At 44.7% G+C, this 26,515-nt stretch overlaps 1 protein-coding gene across 1 annotated transcript; it reads right to left on the bottom strand.

Annotated features, from left to right (window-relative positions):
• Positions 1 to 4,952: 4,952 nt before the first annotated feature.
• PANK2 (pantothenate kinase 2) lies at positions 4,953 to 25,315 on the bottom strand. The gene is made up of 7 exons (XM_060687184.2): positions 24,756 to 25,315; positions 20,256 to 20,608; positions 15,283 to 15,536; positions 12,975 to 13,151; positions 9,163 to 9,286; positions 6,847 to 6,972; positions 4,953 to 5,506 (listed from the first exon to the last, which is right to left on the bottom strand). Exons 1-7 carry the CDS (start codon positions 24,994 to 24,996, stop codon positions 5,456 to 5,458), a joined length of 1,326 nt encoding a protein of 441 aa, XP_060543167.1. The 5' UTR covers positions 24,997 to 25,315; the 3' UTR covers positions 4,953 to 5,455.
• Between the last annotated feature and the right edge of the window lie 1,200 nt (positions 25,316 to 26,515).

Below are 26,515 nucleotides of genomic sequence, written 5' to 3'. Positions count from 1 at the left end.
GTTTTGCCCAGGGTCACTATTTTTCTTGCCACGGTTGCTAAGTGAATCACTGCAAGTTATTAAGTTAGTATTTTAGAATAGAGCTGGAAGGGACCTTGGAGGTCTTCTAGTCCAGCCCCCTATTCAGGAAAGAGACCCTATACCAGGAGTTGGCAACCTTAAGAGCCACAAAGGTTTTAACCGGAAGCCCCCCGTTCAGTCCTGGAGCCGACGGGAAGTCTAGTTCCCTCACCATAGAGTCTCCTAGCGCGGTGTCCTTTTTCCCCTGCCGACCGGAAGTCCGGTTCCCCCCACCATAGAGTCTCCTCCTAGCATGGCGTCCTACCTATCCTAACTGAAAGCCCTATCAATTGTGGAGCCGATCGGGGACAGGGAGCCGCAGCAGAGGGATGAAAGAGCCACATGCGGCTCCAGAGCCACGGGTTGCCGATCCCTGAATCCCTTTATCATCTCAGACAAGTGACTGTCCAGGCTCTTCTTTAAAACCTCCAGTGATAGTAGCAAGGTTATTAAGTGAATCTGGCTTCCCACATTGACTCTGCTTGTCCGAAGGTCACAAAAGGGGGATCGCCTGACCATGGGACATGCAACTGTCGTAAGGCTCAACCCATCCAAGACCGAGTGGCTGTGGTTTCCGACGTCCCGATATAGTCAGTTGATGCCATCGCTGACTATTGGGGGCGAATCGCTGGCCCCCACGGAGAGGGCTCGCAACTTGGGCGTCCTCCTGGATTCACGGCTGTCTTTAGAAGAGCACTTGAATATGCGCGGGTGGTTATGGGAGCAACATGGCGCTCCCGTGTGACACCTCTCCTGCGCGAGCTGCACTGGCTCCCGGTGGTCTTCCGGGTGCGCTTCAAGGTTTTGGTTACCACCTTTAGAGCGCTCCATGGCTTAGGACCTGGCTACTTACGGGACCGCCTACTACCACAAACAGCCTCCCACCGGCCGGTACGCTCTCATAGAGAGGGGCTCCTCCGGGTGCCGTCAGCCAAACAATGTCGACTGGCGGCCCCTAGGGGGAGGGCCTTCTCTGTGGAGGCACCTACTATCTGGAACGAGCTCCCCCCGGAGATACAGAGGATCCCGGATCTGCGCACTTTCCGCCGTGCTCTTAAGATTCTCCTATTCCAGCAAGCCGGCCTGGCCTAATTTTCTCCCGTGTTTTAAAATTCTTTTAAATCGAAATTTTAATTTGTTTTAAATTATTGGGATTTTTTAATTGTCTCGGGCAAAATTATTTAATTTGGTTTTAATTATGTTTTTTAACTTTTGTATTTATGTGTTTTATTTTGTGCCTGTTCACCGCCCTTAGTCCTTCGGGAGTAGGGCGGTATACAAATTTAATAAAATGAAAAAAAAAATGAAAAGTACATGCCAGTTACCAAGTGTCTGAATTTTGATCGCGTGACCACGGGGATGCTGCAACGGTCGTTAAGTGTGAAAAACGGTCAGAGATTTGCTTTTTTTTCAGTGCCGTGGTCACTTTGGACAGTCACTAAACGAGCTGTTGTAACTCGAGGACTACCTGTATTCTCCATAATGCATGTGCCAAGTGAAGGAATGGTTGCTGATCGTAGGCCGAACGGGATCTCCAAGGGATCTCCTGTAAAATGCTGCTACAGTTCCCCAGAGTTAAAATCAGAGTTTGGGGCAACTGGTTTTGTAATAAAGGTAATCCTCAATTTACAACCTTTTGTTTATTAGCGACCATTTCAAAGTTACAAAGGCACCGAAAAAAGTGACTTAGGACCGTTGTTCACACTTACAACCATTGTAGCATCCCCGTGGTCACGTGATTTAAAATTCAGAGGCTTGACATCTGACTCGTATTTATGACGCAGCGCAGTGTCCCGGCGGTCACGTGACCCCCCCCTTTTTGCGATCTTCTCACGAGCAAAGTCAACGGGGAAGCCGGATTCGCTTAACAACCGTGTTACTACATGAACAACTGCAGGGATTCACTTTAACAACGGTGCCAAGAAAAATGGCAAAATGGGGCCAAACTCATTTATCATCGCTCGCTTAGCAATAGTAATGTTGGGCTCATTTGTGGTCGTAAGTTGAATTCTCCCATCAGCTGTCTTTCTATTAATATTTGAACTTGAAAAATATTTGAATATTTGAAAAATATTTGAATATTTGAAAAAGACGGATTTAAGCACCAAGAACTGCTCGTATGAGGTTGTTTGGAATGGACCAGCCTGCCCCCTACAGGCCATGGATGAAAAGAGTTGAGCTCAACAAGTACAGGTAGTCCTCGACTTACAACATTCATTTAGTGACCGTTCAAAGTTGCAACAACACTTTAAAAAGTGACTTATGACCGTTTTTCACGCATATGACCGTTGCAGCATCCCCAAGGTTTTTGATCATGTGATCAAAATTCAGAATCAACATTCAGAGGCTCGGCAACTGACTCATATTTATGACCGTCACAGCGTCCCAGGGTCATGCGATCGGCGACCTTCTGAATAAGCAAAGTCAAAGGGGAAGCCAAATTTGCTTAACAACATGGTTACAAACTGAACGACTGCAGCGATTCACTTAACGACTGGGGCAAGGAAGGTCGTAAAATGGGAGAAAACTCATTTAAGGTCTCGGTTAGCCAACAAGAAATTGTGGGCTCAATTGCGATCGAGGATTTACCTGTATGGAAATGGATTGTGAATTCGATATATTTGTATGTTACTTTTTAATCTACTTTTAGGTTAAAAGTAGGGGGGAATGTGATAAAATTTGTTCCAATCCACACCGACACCGAATCTGCTCCGTAGGTGATTTGTAAATGGAGAGACGGTCTCCATGAATCAGAGAAAAACAGCAACTGTCACTAAATTGATATTCAGGGTAGACAAGATAGAAGCCCCTTGCAGGAGCCTTGGTAGTACAGTGGTCTAAAGCACCCTGTTATTAAGACCAGCTGCCTGCAATTACTGTAAGTTCGAATCTCACCAGGCTCAAGGTTGACTCAGCCTTCCATCCTTTCTAAGGTAGGTTAAATGAGGACCCAGATTGTGGGGGCAATAAGCTGACTTTGTATAAATATACAAAAGTATGAAGGCTATTGCTTAACACATTGTAAGCCGCCCTGAGTCTCCGGAGAAGGGCGGCATATAAATCAAATTTAAAAAAAAAAAAAAACAGCTACGGCAAAGCCAGTTTTTTAAAATATTCTGTAAATCTAAATGATGGCTTTCAGATTGTGGCAAATTGGAAAGCAGGTAAAAAGGAAGGTCGTTTAAGCACGGAAGGTAGAACCACCGAAAGAACAAAGTATGATTGAATTGATTCAGTAGTTTCGGGCTTGAAGGCATTTCTGTAACCCCCTTAGATGGAATGTTCTTCAATGCTCCAGTCGGTTTAGACTTGAAATCCCGGCACCATCGAATAGCAGAGACTTAAAAGCCGAGTTCAGAGCTATTCACAATAATATCTACAACTCTCCTATTGGTATCTTATATTGTTCTGTGGCTTGTATGTAGACTGAGAGCTTCAGCACCGGAGACAAATTCCTTAAGTGCCCAATCACATTCGGCCAATAAAGAATATTCTATTCGGTTCTGCTCTCTAATCTCTATTCTATTCTTTGTTCTGTTCTGTTCTGTTCTCTTCTATTATTTCTATTCCTTTAATTATTCTATTCTATTCTCTATTATTTTTCTATTCTATTTTATTCTATTCTTTTTCTATTCCATTCCATTCCATATTTTCTATTCTATTCCATTCCATTCCATTCCATTCCATTCCATTCCATTCCATTCCATTCCATTCCATTCCATTCCATTCCATTCCATTCCATTCTATTCTATTCTATTCTATTCTATTCTATTCTTTGTTCTGTTCTGTTCTATTCTATTCTATTATTTCTATTCCTTTAATTATTCTATTCTATTCTCTATTATTTTTCTATTCTATTTTATTCTATTCTTTTTCTATTCCATTCCATTCCATATTTTCTATTCTATTCTATTCTATTCTATTCTATTCTATTCTATTCTATTCTATTCTATTCTATTCTATTCTATTCTATTCTATTCCATTCCATTCCATTCCATTCCATTCCATTCCATTCCATTCCATTCCATTCCATTCCATTCCATTCTATTCTATTCCATTCCATTCCATTCCATTCCATTCCATTCCATTCCATTCCATTCCATTCCATTCCATTCCATTCCATTCCATTCTTTGTTTTTCTATTCTATTTTATTCTACTCAATCTTCTATATTCTACGGGTGAAACTCAAAAAATTAGAATATCGTGCAAAAGTTCATTTATTTCAGTAATGCAACTTAAAAGATGAAACTAATATATGAGATAGACTCCTATGCAATTAGCAGATTAGAGTGGGACACTTTGAGCCTAGAATATTGAACCTTTTCACAATATTCTAATTTTCTGAGATTGTGAATTTGGGGTTTTCATGAGCTGTAAACCATTATCATCAAAATTATCACAAATCAAGGCTTGAACTATCTCGCTTTGCATGTAATGAGTCTATCTCATATATTAGTTTCAACTTTTAAGTTGCATTACTGAAATAAATGAACTTTTGCACGATATTCTAACTTTTCGAGGTTTACCTGTATTTTAATCTCTACATTCTATTCTTTATTGTCTTTCTATTCTATTTTAATCTATTCTATCCTCTATCTTCTATTCTATTCTACAAGCTCTCTTCTTGGCTACAGTGGTTTCTGCGGTCGATTTTGATCTATGGCAAACTGGTCAAGAAAAATAAGCCCCAAAAGATTTGATCCTCCCTTCGGTTTTCTGCGGGAGAAAGACGATTGCTCATTGTAGCGTTGTAAACAAAACTATGAAGCCAGGTTTCATTTTTTTTTTTCCCTTTTGCCTCTCCTCTCTCGCGCTTCCCAATCCTCTGCCCTGGTTTATTACTTGGAGGAGACCAACCTCTGTAGTCGCAATTAAGGGACAAGAACTGCTCTTTTGTAAGAAAACCGATTTAATATCATAGGTGAGTTCTCGTATTCTGTACATCTCGACGCCAGTGTGAAAAGGCAGCTGGCCTTTCAAGAGTCCACGCAAAACAGAGCAGCCCTTAAAATAAATTCTGAGGAGAGCACAAACCTTAGATGACGTGACCGCTGCAGCCATTTCGAAGTCCCCTCCGGAAAGAAACGTGGCTCAACGCAAGCGGGAGCAAAACACACCTCTTTAACTTTTGTGAAATCCACGCAGTTTTCCTATCCAGAGGAGCGTTCCGAGCAACTCACCTACGTTCGCAGTTACCTCCGAGAACAAATCAAAAGCTCCGTTTGTCCTTCTCGGCAAAGACGGCTGACGTCATTCACGATTCCTTGGGGGTTTCAGCCGCGAATAGGCTGCTGTTTTGTTTTTACAAAACGAAATCAAATGAAACACGGAAGAGGTTCTGTCTTGGGTAAAAAATCCCTCGTTGAACCCGGGATCCCGACTCTCTTCGGGGATTCAGGATAACTCCAACAGCTCCAGGAGAGCGCCCACTGCTCCAAAATATCCCTGTTTTTAAAACAAAAAAATGATTAAATGCATCGTTTAAAAACTGCTACATGTCATGCCACATCTTCGCCCAACACGAGTCGCCTCGTAGGGGAGATGGACGGCATAACACTTTTAAGAAATAATAAAATAACAGCAACAATACCAATAACAACTCTTCCCCATCTCTATCAGACGCCTGACAACCCTTACTAAATTACAAAATTTTCAGGAGACAGTTAAAGGATTTAAATCCAATTATTTATTTATATTCTATTATTTTTTTCATAAACGACTCAAGGAGGCAAACACATCCAACATACTTTCCCCCTCCTATTTTCCCCACAACAACAATCCTGTCAGGTAGGTTGGGTTAGGAGGGACAGACTGACCTAAATTCACCCAGACAGCTTTCATACCTGGCAGAACTAGAACTCACTGTCTCCTGGTGATTGGCCCAGTCACCAAGTCACCATTCATATCTAAGGTGGAACTAGAATTCATCATCTCCTAATGATTGTCCCAGTCACCCAAGTCACCATTCATGCCTAAAATGAGACTAGAACTCACTGTCTCCTAGTGATTGTCCCAGTCACCAAGTCACTATTCATGCCTAAAATGAGACTAGAATTCACCGTCTCCTGGTGATTGGCCCAGTCACCAGTCATCATTCATATCTAAGGTAGAACTAGAATTCACCATCTCCTGGTGATTGTCCCAGTCACCAAGTCACTATTCATGCCTAAAATGAGACTAGAACTCACTGTCTCCTGGTGATTGTCCCAGTCACCAAGTCACCATTCATGCCTAAAATGAGACTAGAACTCACTGTCTCCTAGTGATTGGCCAAAATCACTCAAATCACTATTCATGCCTAAGGCAGGACTAGAACTCACCATCTCCTGGTGATTATCCCAGTCACCCAAGTGACCATTCACATCTAAGGTGAGACTAGAACTCACTGTCTCCTGCTGATTGGCCAAAATCACTCAAATCACTATTCATGCCTAAGGCAGGACTAGAACTCACCATCTCCTGGTGATTGGCCCAGTCACTAGTCATCATTCATGCCTAAGGTGGGACTAGAACTCACCGTCTCCTGGTGGCTAGCCCAAAGTCACTCGGCCAACTTTTCCCTCCTAAATCGCAACTAGAACTCACAATCTCCCAGTTTCTAGCCTGGCGCCTTAACCACCAGACCAAACTGGCTCTCTTCTTACAAGAACCAGGATGGGATCTTTTTAAGAGTATGGCGTTGTCCAAGTCGTATCACCAACACGAAAAAACAGGGTGGTTGTTGTTTTTTTATAAGGGAAAAGGGAAGAAAATGAAGTCTGACCACCACGGCGTGACTTTTTTACCTCATGTTCCAGGAAAAGAGCCTTTAGTTGTCCCTTGGACCAGTAGTCCAAAGCGTAGGCCAGAAACTTCATGGAGATGATGTTGATTCGCAAAAAGTTCCCCAGAAAAACCACTTTATTTATGTTCTGGGGGGGAAAAAAAGAGAAATATATATATATATATATTAGAAGTGGACGCTAAGGAAGAATAAATGAAGACAGCAGGAATGAGCTGTTCATTTAGGTCAGGGGTCTCCAATCTTGGCTACTTTAAGACTTGTGGACTTCAACTCCCAGAATTCCTCAGCCAGCAAAGCTGGCTGAGGAATTCTGGGAGTTGAAGTCCACAAGTCTTAAAGTAGCCAAGATTGGAGACCCCTGATTTAGGTCAAAGAGACGAGGACAAGAAGCAGCCAGATGGATGGAATTAGATGACAACGGTGATGGGTGGGCAGGTAGGAGAGACCTGAAGCACCAGCAGGAGGTCAGATCCAACCTGGAGGAAATCTGCCCAGGTGGTTATGAACAGTCGACGCAGATTGGATGGCGCACAATCGATCAGGAAGTTATAATTTCTATATACCACCCGAGGAAATGGTGATTAGGAAAATTTTTACAATGTGCAGAAATGGATAAAATGTCAATGGAAATTAAGGAAAGAGAAGATTCGGACTATTAGAGAGGGTGGAACAAATTCTACCAACGGTTAGAAAAAAGAAATCTAAATAAGAATTGGGAAATTTAAGGCAATATCGCTGAAATAAAGAACTATATGTTACTAATCGTTGTTAACCTTATAGTACTGATTGTGTAAATAAATATAACGTAAATGTATGTATTCAGTAGAAGAATTGAACAAAAATAGACAATATGCATATGGATACAGAAGGCTGTAAAAATAGCATATAATGTATTTTATGTTTGTTATGTTTTTTACTCTGTTTTTGTCCTTGTTCTCTTTTCTGTTTTTATTTTTTTTTAATTAAACCCTTTATTAAATTTTTATTACATTAAAAACATAAAAAATTATTTATTATCCAGTTCTATCCAGTTCTATTTTGGTATATCTGGATAGAACGGAGATAGATTGGAGATAGATAGTTATTAAGTACAAGTAATAGATAAAATAAGAATGGAAATACGCACAATTTAATTTTTGTAAATAATGCAAACGAATGACTGTCGCAAGAAAAATTAGCACAATTAGCTGTTGTTGAGTGAAATAATTTTTTCTGTTTTTAAAAGTAAAAAGCTTAATAAAAACTACTTTTTTTTTTTTTTTAAAGGAAGTTATTATTTCTTTTCGGAATAACAAGAGAGTTGGAAGGGACTCCAGAGGTCTTCTAGTCCAACCCTCTGCTCAGATAGGTTTCGATCTCCAAGTTAACCCTCAGGCTCACTGACCTACACACAGGTAGTGGCAAAAGGGGATTGTGTGACACCACACACACCCCTCTCGGGGCCGCTGCTGAAGATGTGCTTGGGGTCTTTCATAGCCCTGTACAATGCTGCTTGACATGGTCGCAACAAGGCAGCACTGTAAAGAAGCTGGAAGCACCCAGCTTCATTCCCACGGTGGAAACAGGCGCAGGGACTTCCGGCTCTTCAGGGAGTTGTGTTGTCCTGCTCTCTCTCTCTCACACACACACACGTTCCCCAACTCCCTTCACCCAAACCCCAGAACTGTCCCAATGAAGTCCAGCGACAAGCAGACCCATGCTAGTCCACAGAGCAATTGTCCAGGGGTTGCTGCAACGGTCGTAAGTGTGAAAAACGGTCATAAGTCACTTTTTTCAGGGCCGTTGTAACTTTGAACGGACACAATTAAGGACTACCTGTACAAGTGGGTCACGAAAGGTCTGCAAGAAAACCAAGACAGCACCAAGAACCCCACAAACTTCCTCCTCCTCCCTATAAACCCCACTTCCTTCTAGCACTGATGACGTTCCCTAGTTGGGTCATGAAATGTCTGGAAGAAAAGAGCCAAGCTCAGAGAGCACCAAAGTCCCCACAGTCCTCCTCTTCTTCCTCCTCCTTCCTCTCCCTCTCCCCTCCTCCCCCCCCTTTCCCCATCCTTCTCGCAAACCCCACTCCCTTCTAGCACTGATAATGTTACTTAGTTGGGTAATGAAATGTCTGGAAGAAAACCACCAAGCCCAGAGAGCACCAAGGACCCCACAGTCCATTTCCTCCTCCTCCTGCTCTCCAGCAACTCCACCCTTCTAGCACTGATGATGTTCCCTAGCTGGGTCATGAAACGTCCGCGAGAAAACCACCAAGCTGAGAGAGCGCCAAGGACCCCACAGTATTCAACCCCGAGCTCCAGATATTCGGTACCTCATTCTGCGCGCACATCCGTGCGATGGAGCCAATGTTATTGGTGATGGTGATCAAGGCTGCCCGGGCCAGGTCCTCCTTGCTAGCCGCCTCTCGTTTCTCTTTGCTCATCATGTTTCCAAAGCTGGATGGAAGAAGGGGACACAGGCAGGTTTTAGGAGAAGAGTTGAGCCCCACCTCGTCCAACACACACACCATCAAAGCAAGAGGAGAACTCCAGGTGAAGACTCGTTAATCAGAAGAACCTAATCCAGCCACGGAGGCTGGCTAGAGCAGTGCGAGAACTGTGCTACGCCTCCCTCTGCTGAAAAACCAATCTAAAACGTTCACTGCGAAGATTTCTGGGTAAAATGGTTGAACTCAAAACTTCGGGGGGGAAATTAAAAAGCACGAGACTCCTTCTGAGCTAGCCTGAATTTGAGAAACGGAAAAAAGTCAGAGCTGAAGCCTGCAAAAAGATAACAGGAAGAGTCTATGAAGGGGTTGTTGGGTTTTTTTGTATTCATTTGCATCCTTTTTTAGAAAGAAGAATAGAATAGAATAGAATAGAATAGAATAGAATAGAATAGAATAGAATAGAATAGAATAGAATAGAATAGAATAGGGAATGGAATGGAATGGAATGGAATGGAATGGAATGGAATGGAATGGAATGGAATGGAATGGAATTAGAATTTGATTAGAGTGGAGTGGAGTGGAGTGGAGTGGAGTGGAGTGGAGTGGAGTGGAGTGGAGTGGAATGGAATGGAATGGAATGGAATAGAATAGAATAGAATAGAATAGAATAGAATAGAATAGAATAGAATAGAATAGAATAGAATAGAATAGAATAGAATAGAATAGAATAGAATAGAAAATAAGGAAATAATTAGAATGGAAGGGAAGGGGAGAGGAGAGGAGAATAAGGAAATAATGAGAAATAATTGGAATGGAACGGAACGGAACGGAACGGAACGGAACGGAACGGAACGGAACAGAACAGAACAGAACAGAACAGAACAGAACAGAACAGAACAGAATAGAATAGGGAATGGAATGGAATGGAATGGAATGGAATTAGAATTTGATTAGAGTGGAATGGAGTGGAGTGGAATGGAATGGAATGGAATGGAATGGAATGGAATGGAATGGAATGGAATGGAATAGAATAGAATAGAATAGAATAGAATAGAATAGAATAGAATAGAATAGAATAGAATAGAATAGAATAGAATAGAAGGAAATAATTAGAATGGAAGGGAAGGGGAGAGGAGAGGAGAATAAGGAAATAATGAGAAATAATTGGAATGGAATGGAATGGAATGGAATGGAATGGAATGGAATGGAATGGAATAGAATAGAATAGAATTTTTTATTGGCCAGGTGTGATTGGACACACAAAGAATTTGTCTTTGGTGCATAGGCTCTCAGTGTACATAAAAGAAAAGATACGTTCATCAAGAATCATAAGGTTCAACACTTAATGATAGTCAAGAGTACAAATAAGCAAGCCGGAAACAATTTCAATATAAATCTTAAGGATACCAGCAACAAGGTTACAGTTATACAGTCATAAGTGGGAGGAGATGGGTGATAGGAACGATGAGAAGATTAATAGTAGTGCAGATTTAGTGAATAGTTTGACAGTGTTGAGGGAATTATTTGTTTAGCAGAGTAATGGCGTTCGGGGAAAAAAATGTTCCTGTGTCTAGTTGTTCTGGGGTGCAGTGCTCTATTTTGAGAGTCGTTGAGGCCACTTGGGGGTTTGTCTGTGTCCTCAGGATCACCTGAGTGGTGCAAATGGGTGTGGAGGCTCCTTGGGACTGCGGAAAGGACCGTGTTGTGGAGCTGTGCTTTCCGCAATGTTTCTTTTTCTCCTGGAAATCCATTCATGCTTCCCCATCATTCCAAGGGGGTTCGTCCCAAAGTGCATAGCTAAAGTAGACCCTACTCCGGTGCCCCTGAGGACACAGATTAACCTCCAAGTGGCCTCAACGACTCTCTGAAACAAATTCAATAAATAAATAAATAAATAAATAGGATGCAAATGTCCAGCTGTCTGCAAGAGGTATCAATCCTTCCGTTCCCCACCATCCAGTCAGAGCTGAAGAAGCTTCTTGGATGGGAAGCAAAATGTCTTCAAAGAAAAAACAAGAAAGTCCAGTTGCCTCTTGAACAAAATCAACTCTATGCTAGTAGTCCTAATTTTTTGGCACCAGGGACCAGTTTTGCGGAAGACAATTTTTCCACAGACTGGTGTATGTGTGTGTGGGTGTGCATGCAACCTAGTTCCCACTCATGCGTAGATGAAGCTTCACTTGCTCGCCCACCACTCACCTCCAGCTGTGCGGCTGTTGTGGCCCGCCAGCAGCCAGTGGAGCTGGTAGCAGAGTCGGACAGTGAGGAGGTTGGGGAGGAACATGGGCCAGTCCTGGAGTCTGGGGAAGGCTCAGAGGAGGGCTCTGCGTCAGAGGCAGAGAGAGGGCCAGGGCCGTCTGACAGTTATCAGCTGCCTTCGGAGTCAGACATCAGTGAGGCAGATGACCAGCTGGAGCCTGTTCCCAGAGTGCGCATGCGCAGAGTTGCCAGACGAAGGGAACAGCTAAAGAACAAGGGTCGACTTGGGAGTAAGGCCACAGGTGGACGATGAATGGCCCCTCCCAGAGGGAATAAAAGAGGAGCGACAGGGGAGTGGAGTTTGCAGGAGGCAATTTAGTTCATTACTGCATTCTTGCCAAATATTGCGGCGTCTGAAAGATATCAGCCCGGCCACTCTCCAAGCCTGATAAAGGTCGGTAATTGTGAACTATCTTGAAAGACTGTGGGAGATTAAAGACTTGAACAGATTTAAAAGAGTTGGAAGGGACCTTGCAGGTCATTGAGTCGAACCCAAGCAGGAACCCTACATCTGGCTCTACCTAGGATCGAACTCACAACCTCCTGATTGTGAGGCAAGAGCTCCACCTCTAGGCCATCGGGTCTTGGTGGAGAAGAATTCTTTGCTGGAGAAGAATTCACTGTAAATTAAATAAAAGGGGTTTATCGGGACGAGGACTCGGCTTCGTGCTGCTGGGGAAGCCTAGGTGAGAACAGCAGCCTGGTTCCTAACCACTCCAAACTGGTACCAGTCCGTGGTCCGGGGGTTGGGGACCCTTGCTCTCTGCCACCCATGTGGCATTTACTAAACCACCAACACAACATTGACTTTTATTTATTTATTTATTTTTCAGATTTCTATACCGCCCTTCTCCTTTCGGACTCAGGGCGGTGAACAGCCAAAGTAAAACATTTGTACACAAAAGTTAAAATAGGTTTAAAATAATTAAATAAAGTTTGGCCCATAATTTAAAACATTTTCAATTAAAACCAATATCAAATTTTAAAAACCCACCATAAAATCAGGACGGACCGGCTAACTGAAAAAAAAAGGTTTTAAGGGCCCGACGAAAAGTCCGGAGGTCCGGTATCGTGCGTATCTCTGGGGGTAGATTGTTCCAGAGGGTAGGTGCCACCACAGAGAAGGCTCTCCTCCTGGGGGTCGCCAGCCGACATTGTCTGGCCAACGGCACCCTGAGGAGGCCCTCTCTGTGGGAGCGAACTGGCCGGTGGGAGGCAATTGGTGGCAGAAGGCGGTTCCGTAAGTACCCCGGCCCTAAGCCATGGAGCACTTTAAAGGTGATCACCAACACCATGAAGCCACCCGGAAGTCCACCGGAAGCCAATGCAGCTCGCGCAGGAGAGGAGTCACAGGAGGACTTGTGAGGATCCTAGCCTAAGATTGGTCCGAGCTTTGTGTTACGCTCTCACCTGAAGCCACCTCCAGAGGTCCTTACCTGGATGCTATGGTCCAACCCGGCAGCCCAAAACGCTCGTAGTCCCCTCCGTAAATATCCCGCACGAGTTTGTCCACTTTTGTGCTGTCTCCATGGGATGCCATTTCGAGAGCCTCTTCAAAGGTGGAGCAGCCGGTCAGGAGACAGCAGAGGCCGAAAAACGTCCCTCCGCCAAGGCTGGCAAAAGAAGACATTGTCAGCACTTCAACCTGCATTTACTCTAATGCTGACATAAGAAGGAGAAGAGGGGGCAGCTGGCAAGAGGACGCTTTACTTCTCACCTACTTATTTTCCCTGAAGATAATATCCCCTAGGAGATGAGATGGGAGGGGGGACATTCCTGGGAGCTGAAGTAGTAGTATGGGGAGAGTGATTTGGGAAGAGGGCCAATGAGACGCAGAGAATTGGGGAACGGAAAGGGAAGGTTTTGGGGTCAGGAAGTCAGTGTTGGCTACGCCACAATCGGGGACAGGTTGTCGTGCTTAATAAAATGAAAGATTTCTTCAAAGATTATCCGTTTGGAAATGCAATTTATTTTATTTGAGACGACATCAAAACCTGACAGACATTATCAATCATGGCTGGTGTCTGGTGAAGACTGCAAAGGGGAACACGAGGGAGAAGCTCTGTTTATTTTATGTCTCAAATTTATTGGCTGCCCATCTCGCACGTTCAGCCCACTTGGTCTTGCCACTGAAGTCCTCGTTAGCTAATTTTGGATATCCTGCTAGCTGGCGAATATCTGCCTAGTCAGCTCTGCAGGAGGTTATATGTCCACGGGGACAAACTGTTCTTGCAATTTCATCTCAAAATAATGCCAGGAAATAATTCAGCCTCTTTTAACGATTTCATTTTTTTTGTGTGTGCCCATATTCTGGGAAGTTCAGCCCGTTACGGAAGAGGTGGCTTATTTCTAATGTGTACTCTTGCTTTATATCCCACCTTTATGACGTTTTAATAATTAACCCAACGCGGCAAATGCATGCAACGCTTCTTCCTCCTCGTATTTTCCCCGCAACACAATCCTGTGAGGTCTGTTGGGCTGAGAGTGTGTGACTGGTTCAAAGTCACTCAGCTGACTTTCATGGGTAAAGCGGGACTAGAACTCACCGTCTCCTGGTGAGTGGCCCAAATTCACCCAGCTGGCTTTCGTGCCTAAGGAGGAACTAGAACTCACCGTCTCCTGGTGATTGGCCGAAATCATCCAGCCGGCATTAAAGCCTAAGGAGGAACTAGAACTCACCATCTCCTGGTGATTGGCCCACAGTCACCCAGCTGGCTTTTGTGCCTAAGGAGGAACTAGAACTCACCATCTCCTGGTGATTGGCCCAAAGTCACCCAGCTGGCTTTCGTGCCTAAGGAGGAACTAGAACTCACCGTCTCCTGGTGATTGGACCAAAGTCATCCAGAGGTGGGACAAAGTCACCATCTCCTGGTGATTGGTCCAAAGTAATCTAGCCAGAACTCACCGACTCCTGGTGATTGGTCCAAAATCACCCAGACAGCTTTCAGGCCTAAAGTGGGACTAGAACTCACTGTCTCCTAGTGATTGACCCAAAGTTACCGGGCCGTCTTTCATGCCTGAGGTGGGACTAGAACTCAGTGTCTCCTGGTGATTGGCCCAAAGTCAACCAGCCACCATTCATGCCTAAGGCGGGACTAGAACTCATTCTCTCCTGGTGATTGGCTTAAAGTTACCAGCCAGCTTTCATGCCTGAGGCAGGACTAGAACTCACAGTCTTCCCGTTTCTAGCACAGTGCCTTAACCACTAGACCAAACGCTATCGATTTATCAAGTCATCCGTACAGTGCACTATCTACACCCAATCAGCGCTCTTCAACTTAACTACAGGTAGTCCTCGACTTACAACAGTTCATTTAGTGACCGTTCAAAGTTACAACGGCACCAGAAAAAAAGGGACTTATGACCGTTTTGCACACTTACGGCCGTTACAGCATCCCCAGGATCATGGGATCAAAATTCATACTTATGGTTCCTATTTATGACAATTGTACTGTCCTGGGGTCACGTGATCCCCTTTTACGACCTTCTGACAAGCCAAGTCCGGAGGGGGGGAAGGAATCCAGATCCACTTAACAACTGCGTTACTAACCTAACCTATGCAACGGTTCGCTTAACAACGGCGGCAAGGAAACTCGTAAAATGGGGCAAACACACTTGAACCAATGTTTCACTTAACAAACCGTGGGCTCAACTGTGGTCGTAACTCGAGGACTACCTGTACTGAAGGTTCCGAGTCCGACATCAGACCTTCAGGGCCACGACTAGCTTCGGTTTGAGCCTCACCTGGTCCCTGTCACCCGCTTGTAATTGTCTTCGGAATAGACTGCCAAGATGCTGACCCCGGAGCCGATGTTCACCAAAAGGAGAGGGTAGGGATCCTCCAAGTTGAAAGGGACCTTCTGGCATTTTTCGGGATCCGTGGGGTTCTCAAAATAGTAGCACTCCGAGTGTCCGTTGAAACCCACCGAATCGATGTAGAGGACTCCCTTTATGAGGCAGTCGAGCTCGTCCATTTTACACAGCTGAAGGTCGCCCATCTGTTTGGAGAGACAAGCTTTGAAGAGAGGCAGAGAGAAAGCTTTGGGGGGGGAGTGATGGGGGGATCTTTCTCTAATAAACAGAATATGGAAGGGACCTTGGAGGTCTTCTAGTCCAACCCCCTGCCCAGGCAGGAAACCCTACACCACTTCAGACAAATGGTTATCCAACATCTTCTTAAAAACTTCCAGTGTGTTAGAGCATTCACAACTTCTGGAGGCAAGTTTTTCCACTGATTTATTTATTTATTTATTTATTATTCAAATTTCTATACCGCCCTTCTCCTTTTGGACTCAGGGCGGTGAACAGCCAAGATAAAAACATCTATATATAACATCACAGTTAAAAATAAAGTTAAAATAATTTATAAATTTGGCCCATAATTTAAAACTTGTCAATTAAAATCAATATTAAAATTTTAAAACTAACCCTAAAATCAAGACAGACCGGCTAACTGAAAAAAATAAGTTTTTAGGGCCCGACGAAAGATCCGAAGGTCGGAGATCACTCGTATCTCTGGGGGTAGATTGTTCCGTAGGGTAGGTGCCACCACAGAGACACTGACAGTCAGGACAATTAACCAGTGGAACTGCTTGCCACCAGAAGTTGTGGGTGCTTCATCACTGGAGGTTTTGATGAAGAGGGTAGGACAGCCGCTTGTCTGGAATGGTAGAGGGTCTCCTGCTTGAGCAGGGGGCTGGACTAGCTCTAACCTGATTCTAAATCTGATTCAACCCTCAAGAGGTCCCAAATGTGAACGTTTCCGGGACGGATTTCCAGAAAAAAATGGCAGACCAGAGGAACCATTTGCGCTTCTGTTTGAGATGCAGACACAACACAGACACATCGCCAACAGCTTGCGCCCGGGTTCAACAGGGAAAGGACACAAGGCAGGAAACAACTCGCAGGAAGCACAGAGTCCTTTCAGCAGGTCCAAGAAGGCTCCCCATCCATTTGCATCACTCGGGTGACCCTGAGGACACAGATAAACCTCCAAGTGGCCTCAAGGACTCGCTAAAAAGGATGCCAATGACCAGCTGTCTGCAAGGAATATCAATCCTTCCATTCCCCCACCATCCGGTCAGAACTGAAGAAGCTTTTTGGATGAGAAGCGAAACATCCTCAAAAAAAAAAAAGAAGGAAGTCCCGTTGCCTCCTGGAAAAGCACCTTTGGGATAACGGATAAGAGCCTTGATAGCACAGTGGTCTAAGCACCTTGTTATTAAGAACAGCTGCCTGCAATTACTGCTGGTTCGAATCTCTCCAAGGCTCAAGGTTGACTCAGCCTTCCATCCTTTCTAAGGTAGGTTAAATGAGGACCCAGTTTGTGGGGGCCATAAACTGACTTTGTATAAATATACAAAAAGTATGAAGGCTATTGCTCAACGCATTGTAAGCTGCCCTGAGTCTCCGGAGAAGGGCGGCATATAAATCAAATTTTAAAAAAAATAAAAAAAAACCCATGACCTGGGTGATGGAGAATCCCCATAGATAATGCCTCAATAGACATTATTTTAAAAAAAAGAAGGGGAAAAAATGGCAAAGGGGAAGCTTGAGGGGGGAGGGAAGGTTTCCCTATCAAATATTCCACCCTCAAAAGGATTCAGTGCAGATTACATGGAGGGAAGGTTTGCTGGAAGGCAGCAATAATTCATTTTATTTATTTATATTCCGCTTTTTACAAGTAACTCAAAGTGGAGAACATCTCCAGCGCTCTTTCTTCCTCCTCCTAAATTCCCCACAACAACCCCCTTGTGAGGTAGGTCAGGCTGAGAGAGAGGGAGAGAGAGGGAGGGACTGGCCTAAAGTCACCCAGCTGGCTTTCATCCCTAAAAATGGGACTAGAACTCCCCGTCGCCTGGTTTTTTAGCCTTAAGCAGAATACACTAATATTTTTATATCAAACTGAAGCATGAGCCTAGTTAAGAAATTGTGAGTTGGCTTTTCTAATCTTGTGCCCGCCAGATGTAGGGAAAACATCAGATGTAGAGATTCAAACAGCATTTCCTAAAAATGAAACAAGTGCACCTAGAACACTGGCCCACAATGGAAGGTTAATCCATGGCTTGAAATATATATTTATTTTGCTTCTTCTTTAAAGGATATCTAAACTATTCCTGGAACTGGGATAGCAGAGACAACCAGAAGTAATTAAAAGTCTCTGGTTACAGTTAGTCCTCAACTTACGACCACAATTTGAGCCTTGCTAAGCGGGAGAGTTGTTAAACGAGTTTTGCCACCTTTTACAAACTTTCTCGTTAAGTTAGTGACCCAGTCGGTAAGTGAATCCTGTTTTCCCCATTGCCGTGGCTTGTCCGAAGGTCGGAAAAGGGGATTTACGTGACTCTCGGGACATAGCAGCGGTTGTAAGTATGAACCAGTTGCCAATGAATTTTGATCACGTGACCACGGGGATAGGTGAAGTGTGGAAAACCGGTCTCATAAGGCATTTTTTTTTCACGTGCCGTTGCAAACTGCGAACGGTCACTAAACGAATGGTTAAAATTTAAGGACTGCCTGTGTTGGGGCGGGGGGCGTAACTGGGCTTAAAGCAGGGGTCGGCAACCTTAAACATTCAAAGAGCCACAAAGGTCCTAACCGGAAGCCCCCCCCCTCCCATTCAATTCTGGAGCCGACCGGAAGTCCGGTTCCCCTACCATAGAGTCTCCTCCTAGCGCGCCGTCCTTTTTCCTCTGCCGACCGGAAGTCCGGTTCCCCCACCATAGAGTCTCCTCCTAGGGCGGCGTCCTTTTTCCTCTACCTGTCCTAACCGAAAGCCCTATCAATTGTGGAGCCGACCAGCAACAGGGAGCCGCAGCAGAGGGATGAAAGAACCACATGCGGCTCCAGAGCCGCAGGTTGCTGACTCCTAGTTTAAAGGGATTAAACTGGATTTGCGAGGTATGGCCAGATACACCAAACCTCCACTCCTAAAATAACGACAAAAACAAGGTACTCCATCACTACTCACCACAAAGACTACAAGGCAAAGTAGAGGGAAGCCATCAGTCTGGCATGGCAATAAGGTAGAATTATTGGAAGAACTGCCTCCACTTCTCTTGAATACGATAAACTTGAGGTTTTAGAACAGGGGTGTCAAACTCAAGGCCCAAGAGCCGGATTCGGCCCACGGGGGGGGGGGGGGGCGTTGGGGGGTGCTTAGATCTGGCCTGTGGGGCTGTCCTGGAAAAAAGTGAAGGAGTGGCCCCGCGTTGCCGCTGCCAGCGAAAAGAGAGCTCGGGAGGGCCCACCTGCGGCTCTCCCGAGCTCCATTTTTTACTGGCAGAGGGTTGCCGGAGATCGTTGCAGCCGAAAACAGAGCCTGGGAGCAGAAGTGGGTTTCACATAATTTTATCACCGGTTTGCCGCGCACCAAAAATGCCAGCGCAGGCCTACTGTGCATGTGCTTTGCTCGCGTTCATGCACGCGGCTAAATAGGACGGCATAGCGCCGGGGCCCACGCACAGGTCATTACAGGTTTGCCCGAACTGGTCCGAACCGGCTGAAGACTACCACTGCTTGGGATCCTGTTTTCGCTGGCAGAGAGCTTGAGCCGCCACAGCCGCTCCCGACATGAGTGATGGTGAGCTGGCCACACTCACCTTGGCCACACCCACCCTGGCCCCCGCAAAGGTCAAACACAACCCTCAATGAAGAGTTGGACACTCCTGTTTTACAACTAACCCATATATCTGCTGAAAAGAGGGTGATCCACCGTCTCGCACCCAGATCACCAGATTAGGTGTGGTTAAAAGGATCCCAAGGAAAGCTGCCGTTGGCAAATTACAGGTACTGTAGTCCTCGGCGTACAACAGTTCGTTCAGCGACCGTTCGAAGTTACAACGGCACTGGGAAAAAAGGGACGTAGGACCATTTTTCACGCTTACGACCACTGTAGCAACCCCGAGGTCACGTGATCAAAATTCAGAGGCTTGGCGGCTAACTCGCACTTACGACCTTGGCTTGGTCCTGAGGTCATGTGATCCTCTTTGGCGACCTCCTGACAAGCAAATTCACTTAACAAACCGTGTTCCTGACTTATCAACTGCGGGGATTCACTGCAGCAGGAAAGGTCGTAAAAGGGGGCCAAACCCACGTAACAAATGTCTCGCTTAGCAAGATAAGACCTTGGGCTCCGTGGCGGCCGTAAGTCGAGGACTACCTGCGCAGGTGGTCCTCGACTCACAAGAGTTCATTTAGCGACCGTTCGAAGTTACGACGACACCGGGAAAAGGGACTTAGGACCGTTTTTCACGCTTATGACCGCTGCAGCATCCCCGTGGTCACGCGATCAAAATTCAGACGCTTGGCGACTGACTCGTACTTACGACCAAGGTCACACGATCCCCTTTGTTAACCACCTGACAAGCAAAGCCAACGCAGAAGCCCAGATTCCCTTAACAATTCTTCGGGAGAGGAGGCGGTATAAAATTTTTTAAAAATAAATAAATAAATAAATAAAACAATTGGGTTCCTAGCTTATCCACAGTGGCGATTCGCTTAGCAAGGAAAGTCGTCAAATTGGGCAAAACTCCCTCGGACAAATTTTTCATCTACATTATATTTTCCATCCGCATAAACCCCGTAGGGTTCCCTTGTAGGTCGTAAGTCGAGGACCACCTGTATCCGCACACAAACATTTTCAGTATCTTGTTTCTTTCCCGTTTGCCGCTTAAGGAGGGGGTGGGTGGGGATAGAAGCCAAAAAGAATTGCCTACTGTGCGAAAGTCCTTCTCAAATTTATACGCTCCGCCTCCAGTGGCACACAAAGTGGTGTGGAGGCTGGAGAAATGTTTCTCGCTGCCCATCTGAATAAAAGCGGGCATGTCGTGAGTGGGGAAGCGAATAAAGTGCAGATTGCCTTTACGTCCACACAGCGTAAGGTCCCTGAGCTCCAAGTGGACGTCGCGAAGGCCGGTGGCTCCGTAGGCCGTGTTGGAGGTCAGGTATTTGCGGATGCTTTTCAAGTTCTCCACTTCCTCTTCCTCCTCCTCCGTGGTGATGTCTTTGGGCTCGAAATAAACCAGTTTCACCAAAGTCCCGCCGATGTCCAAGCCGAACCAAGGGAAAGCTGAAGAAGGAAGGGAGGGGAAAAAAATGGATTTAAAACATGAGGATTGTTTTAAATGTGGGGATTTGTCCTCAACGTATTATCACGATCGAGCCCCAAAATTTCTGTTGTGAAGCAAGGTGGTGGCTAAGGGAGTTTCGCTCCATTTTACCACCTTTCTGGCCACGGTTGCATAATAAATTGCTGCAGTTGTTAAAGTTAGTGACAGGGGTCGTTAAATGAATCTTGGCTTCCCCGTGGGATCCCAGGAAGCTGTGACCATCATAAATATGAGTCATAGCTTTGAAGACCTCTGGTATGTATGTAAATGTTGATACAAGTTATGTCTAGCAGTGATTGCATGACCTCTGTAGATGCCAAACGCAAAAAGAAAATATTTTTAAAATGCACCCTTTTTTTTTTTCCACCTCGCCATTCAGCTATCATGGGCCAAAATTTTATTTTATTTTTTTTTAAGTGGGCTAAGAATCAGAGCTGTTAAAATCTAGGCAGGGAACTCAGAAAAGGATGCTATGTACCTCTTTTTTTGCCATCTTGGGGGGGGGGTCATTTGGATTTCTGCTGCCCAGAATAGATAGCCCAAGTTAGAGAAATTGGGTTATTTGGTTGGAGCCAGGGTGGATAAAAATCAATGGTTTTTTTTAAAAAAAATCAAAAAAATCTGATTTTTTTGATTTAAATCGGATTTTTTTTAAAATTTAAATCGGATTTTTTTGATTTTTATCGAATTTATTTTAATAAAAAACTTTTGGGGTAAAAATCTATCGTAAGATAGTTTTCTATTTAAGATACATAAATAATTTAGTTTATTCAGCATGAAATGGAGCTTAGTTATGTAGCACGAGGCTGTATATTCTGCAACATTGGGACTATCGGTGAGTCAACAGCGGGTCAAAGGAGTAGCAGAGATGACAGTTGCTCTTTAAAAATTATGATTTAAATCGAGTTGATTTAAATCAAGCCTTTTTACTAGTGATTTAAATCATGATTTAAATTGTGATTTAAATCAACTCGATTTAAATCAAATCCACCCTGGTTGGAACGGCTGTATATATTTGGCATGTTTGAAATTTATTAAAGCTTTGCAGGTATTTTATTAAGAAGCAGGATATAAATAAATATATGGTTCACCAGATAGGCCATAATTTTGGAAAGGTGTGTGTTTAACTATGTAAGCCGCCTCGAGTCACACAAGACAGTGAGATGGGTAACTTATAAATTTAATAGAGATTAGATAGAAATAGCTAGAGATAGAGAGGATAGAGCAGGGGTCAGCAACCTGTGGCTCTGGAGCCGCATGTGGCTCTTTCACCCCTCTGCTGCCGCTCCCTGTCACTCAAAATATGCATCACAGCCGCCAATGTCTGATACCCGCCGGCACGCAATTTATTGAGCTTTTCAACCTCCGGTAGGCCAACCATGGATAAATCCAAGAAAATAAAAGTTTCAGAAGAAAACAGAACATTTGATTCAACTACATATGCTAGTTTTGTGGCCGCTCAAGAAATAGTCAGGCGCGGGAAGGGTTTTGTGGCTCCCGGTGTTTTCTTTTCTGTGGGAAATGGGTCCAAACGGCTCTTTGAGTGTTTAAGGTTGCAGACCCCTGGGATAGAGACAACAGAGACAGAGAGATAGAAATAGAGAGAGAGAGAGAGAGAGATACTGTTTCTCCAAAAAGACGACCCACCTTGAAAAGAAGCCCTATCATGCTTTTGAGCGCATGTAATCAAATTAAGCCCCACCCACAAAATTAGCCCTAATTAAGACCCTGCCCACCCCAGGGTGCAGGGGGTGGGGTGAGGCATACAGGTAGAAAATAAGCTAGGGTGGGGATGGCGGGGTGGTGGAGCTGCCTCGCGCACACCCCGACACCTGCCTCACCTTCTTCTGTGGCCGCTTGCCGCCACTCGCACACATCGCCCCGGCCTCCGTTTCACTTTCAGATGCCTGCCGGAAGGCATCGGCTGCAGATGCCTTCCGGCAGGCATCTAAAAGCAAATCGGAGGCCGAGGCGATGTGTGCGAGTGGCGGCAAGCAGCCGCAGAAGTGGGCCAGCAGCGGGCTCCTGCTGGGCTGGGCTGTCGGTGCCACCACGGTGAGATGAGTCAATAATTAGAACCCTCCAAAAAGAAGGCCTAACCGTTTTTTTGGGGGGGGGGGGGAGTCAAAAGAAAATAAGACCTGTCCTTCTTTTTGGAGAAGGAAGGAAGGAAGGAAGGAAGGAAGGAAGGAAGGAAGGAAGGAAGGAAGGAAGGAAGAAAGAAAGAAAGAAAGAAAGAAAGAAAGAAAGAAAGAAAGAAAGAAAGAAAGAAAGAAAGAAAGAAAGAAAGAAAGAAAGAAAGATACCTGTCTTCTTAACCCGAGATTTTAACTTTTTACATAGATAGATAGATAGATGATAGATGGATACATACATACATACATAGAGTAGGATGTATGAATGGATAATAAAGGATAGAATGGATAGATGGATGGAAATATACAGATAGATACATGGAAAGATAGATATAAATGATGGCTTGATGATGTATAGATACATGATGGATGGATGGATGGATGGATGTAGATATAGATGAGAGAGAGAGAGTAGGATGTATGAATGGATGGATGATAGAATGGATAGATAGATACAGACAGATACATGGAAAGATAGTAATGATGGATGGAAGGAAGGATAGAAGATAGATACATACATACATACATACATAGAGTAGGATGTATGAATGGATACTAGATAGAATGGATAGATGGATGGAAATATACAGATAGATACATGGAAAGATATAAATGATGGCTTGATGATGTATAGATAGATACATGATGGATGGATGGGTGGATGGATGTAGATATAGATATGAGAGAGAGAGTAGGATGTATGAATGGATGGATGATAGAATGGATAGATACAGACAGATACATGGAAAGATAGTAATGATGGATGAATGGATAGAAGATAGATAGATAGATAGATAGATAGATAGATAGATAGATAGATACATACATACATACATACATACATACATAGAGTAGGATGTATGAATGGATACTAGATAGAATGGATAGATGGATGGAAATATACAGATAGATACATGGAAAGATATAAATGATGGCTTGATGATGTATAGATAGATACATGATGGATGGGTGGATAGATGTATAGATATAGATGATAGAGAGAGAGTAGGATGTATGAATGGATGGATAGATGATAGAATGGATAGATATATACAGACAGATACATGGAAAGATAGATAGATATGATGGATGGATTGATGGCTGATGTATAGATTACATGATGGATGGATGGATGGATGGATACATACATAGAGTAGGATGTATGAATGGATAATAGAGGATAGAATGGATAGATGGATGGAAATATACAGATAGATACATGGAAAGATAGATATAAATGATGGCTTGATGATGTATAGATACATGATGGATGGATGGATATAGATATCGATGAGAGAGAGAGAGTAGGATGTATGAATGGATGGATAGATGATAGAATGGATAGATATATACAGACAGATACGTGGAAAGATAGATAGATATGATGGATGGATTGATGGCTGATGTATAGATTACATGATGGATCCATGAACAAAAAAAGTCTAAAAACAACTATACTAGCCAGGCCAAGAAAAGATATCCGGACAAATCTATCACAGACAAATCTTGTATGTATACACGCACACACACACATGTACATCCATTCCATGCCTTATACCACATTCCCTTCTGGGATAAATAGCACTTTGCAAAAAAAAAAAAAAAAAAAAAGCAGAAAAGACATAAACACTAATTACAAAAGGAGGATCTCTTCTTTCCCTGACTTCAAACTCATCAGAGTCAGAATAAAGAGAGAGCGGGCCTACCTAGCAGGGTTGTTGTGAGTTCCAAATAACCCTTTCACCCCACCACCCCCAATTCTCCGGCCTTCTGCACCCAGATGCTCTGTCTCCTGAGGCTGCAGGACCCCCTTTTAAAGAAAGGCGCCCCCAATTTCCCATTGAACCCCCATTACTGAGCTGCAGCTTTAAAGAAAGGTTTTTTTTTAAAAAAAATTGCACCAAGGCTCCGCCCCTTCCCTTTGGGCCCCGCCCACGAGCGGCCCCGCCCGCGCCCTCTAGCGGCCACTCACGAGGGCGGCTCTTGCGGAGGGAATCGAGGCGCGGCCGGGGGGCGGGGCCAACGCGCTCTTTCTCGCGGCCCGCGGCGGCCTCCGCCTTGCTCGGCCCGCCTCCGCGCCGACGGCCGCCTGAGGCCGATATCCGCCGCCGCCGTTCCTCCGGGGATCCTCCGGCTTCGCTTCCCGTCTCCATGGCGGGCGGCGGCTCCTCGTCAGCTTGCCGCTTGCCACTTCCATTCTGCAGCGGCTCCATACGCCGCGGCGACAGCAGCCAAAGCGGACACTGCGCCTGCGCCGAAGTCTTAATTCCTCGCCTTCCCTTTCCTCCCTCAGAGTACGGGGGGGGCCTTCAAAGGAAAAATAAAAAAAATACGTCCAATCGGAAGCATTCGCCTTTGCGGCGACAGATAAACGAGCCAATTAGAATGAAGCGAAGCCTGCGGGGCTGGGATGAAAGGGGAATCCTTCCAATGAGCATCCGTCTGCCTTGGTTGAGAGACAAAAAGGCAAAAGGAGAAGGGAAAAAAAAAAAAAAAAAAAGCCCCGCGCGCAAAGATGTAGTACTGAGAGTTAAGGCCTGAAGGGGCGGGGTGAATAGTGGAATCGCCGTAGCCAACCCGCTGTTCCGCAGGGGAGACGGACAGTCCGCCTGCCCAATGAAAAAAAAAAGAATGGTGCTAGAGGCTGGATTTAAGGAGATGACGGCCAGGCCGGGTCTCCATGGCTACCTAGCAGGGAGGGAATTTGCTTTAATAAATGCAACCATATTAATTAAGCTTATATTACAAATATAAGCTCCTCTATGCGTGGGCCGTTCGTTTGGCCTTCTTTATATTTAATATGAATTCCACCTTTTTCATTGCGCACCTTGATTTTTATTACTAGGCTTTGCATTTTTAACCTATCAAATGCAGATCCTTTGCATTTTTAACCTATCAAAGTAACAGAGTTGGAAGGGACCTTGGAGGTCATCTAGTCCAACCCCCTGCTCATGCAGGAGACCAGTACTAGGGATTCGAACCGCCGAACTGCCAACCTTTCTGACCTACAAGCTCAGTGTCTTAGCCACTAAGTATATGATAACATCATTTTTTTTTTGCTCTGAGCACACTGGCCCACATTAAAAATGAAATTGTGTTGCCTGCTCTCAAGAGAAAGTGTATATCTACCCAAACACATACATAACGCACACAAACACATGCTATATAGATATATAAATATATATCTACACCATATATCTACATTTATCTACATCTATATACACACACATATACATACATGCACACACACACACACGTCATCAGCTGTTGTGGCCTGTCAGCGGCCTGTGCAGCTCGTAGCTGATTCCGACAGCGAGGAGGCTGGTATGGTGTTGCGCCAGCAGCCTGTGCAGCTGGCGCTCGAGTCGGACAGTGAGGAGGCTGGAAAAGATGTGGTGCCAGAGGCGGGGATTCAGCCAGGGCCTTCAGAACCTCCAGAAGCTCCCTTAAGTGAAGAGGACGAAGAGGAGGAGCCTCTTCTCGATGCACGGGCACGCAGAGCTGCCAAAAGGCAGGAGTGGCTCCTCAGGAGGAGGTCTCCTCGAGAGTAAGGCTTGGGGCTAACTGGCCACTCCCTTAGCCTATTTAAGGAAGGATGATGACTGAGGCAATTTGCAGGGAACAACTTCGTTCAAATTCCTTCGCGTCTTGATTACAGAAAACGTTTGATTCGGCTCTTGTTTCTCTCTTCAGTTTTCCTGCAAATTGCTTCTGGGCATTCTGCCAACCACA

Source organism: Pantherophis guttatus, chromosome 8 (assembly GCF_059756535.1).
Source record: "Pantherophis guttatus breed Tessera chromosome 8, ASM5975653v1, whole genome shotgun sequence".
Taxonomy (NCBI): domain Eukaryota; kingdom Metazoa; phylum Chordata; class Lepidosauria; order Squamata; family Colubridae; genus Pantherophis; species Pantherophis guttatus.
Note: the sequence above shows the minus strand (reverse complement) of the source record. Positions and strands in the feature narration are given on the sequence as shown.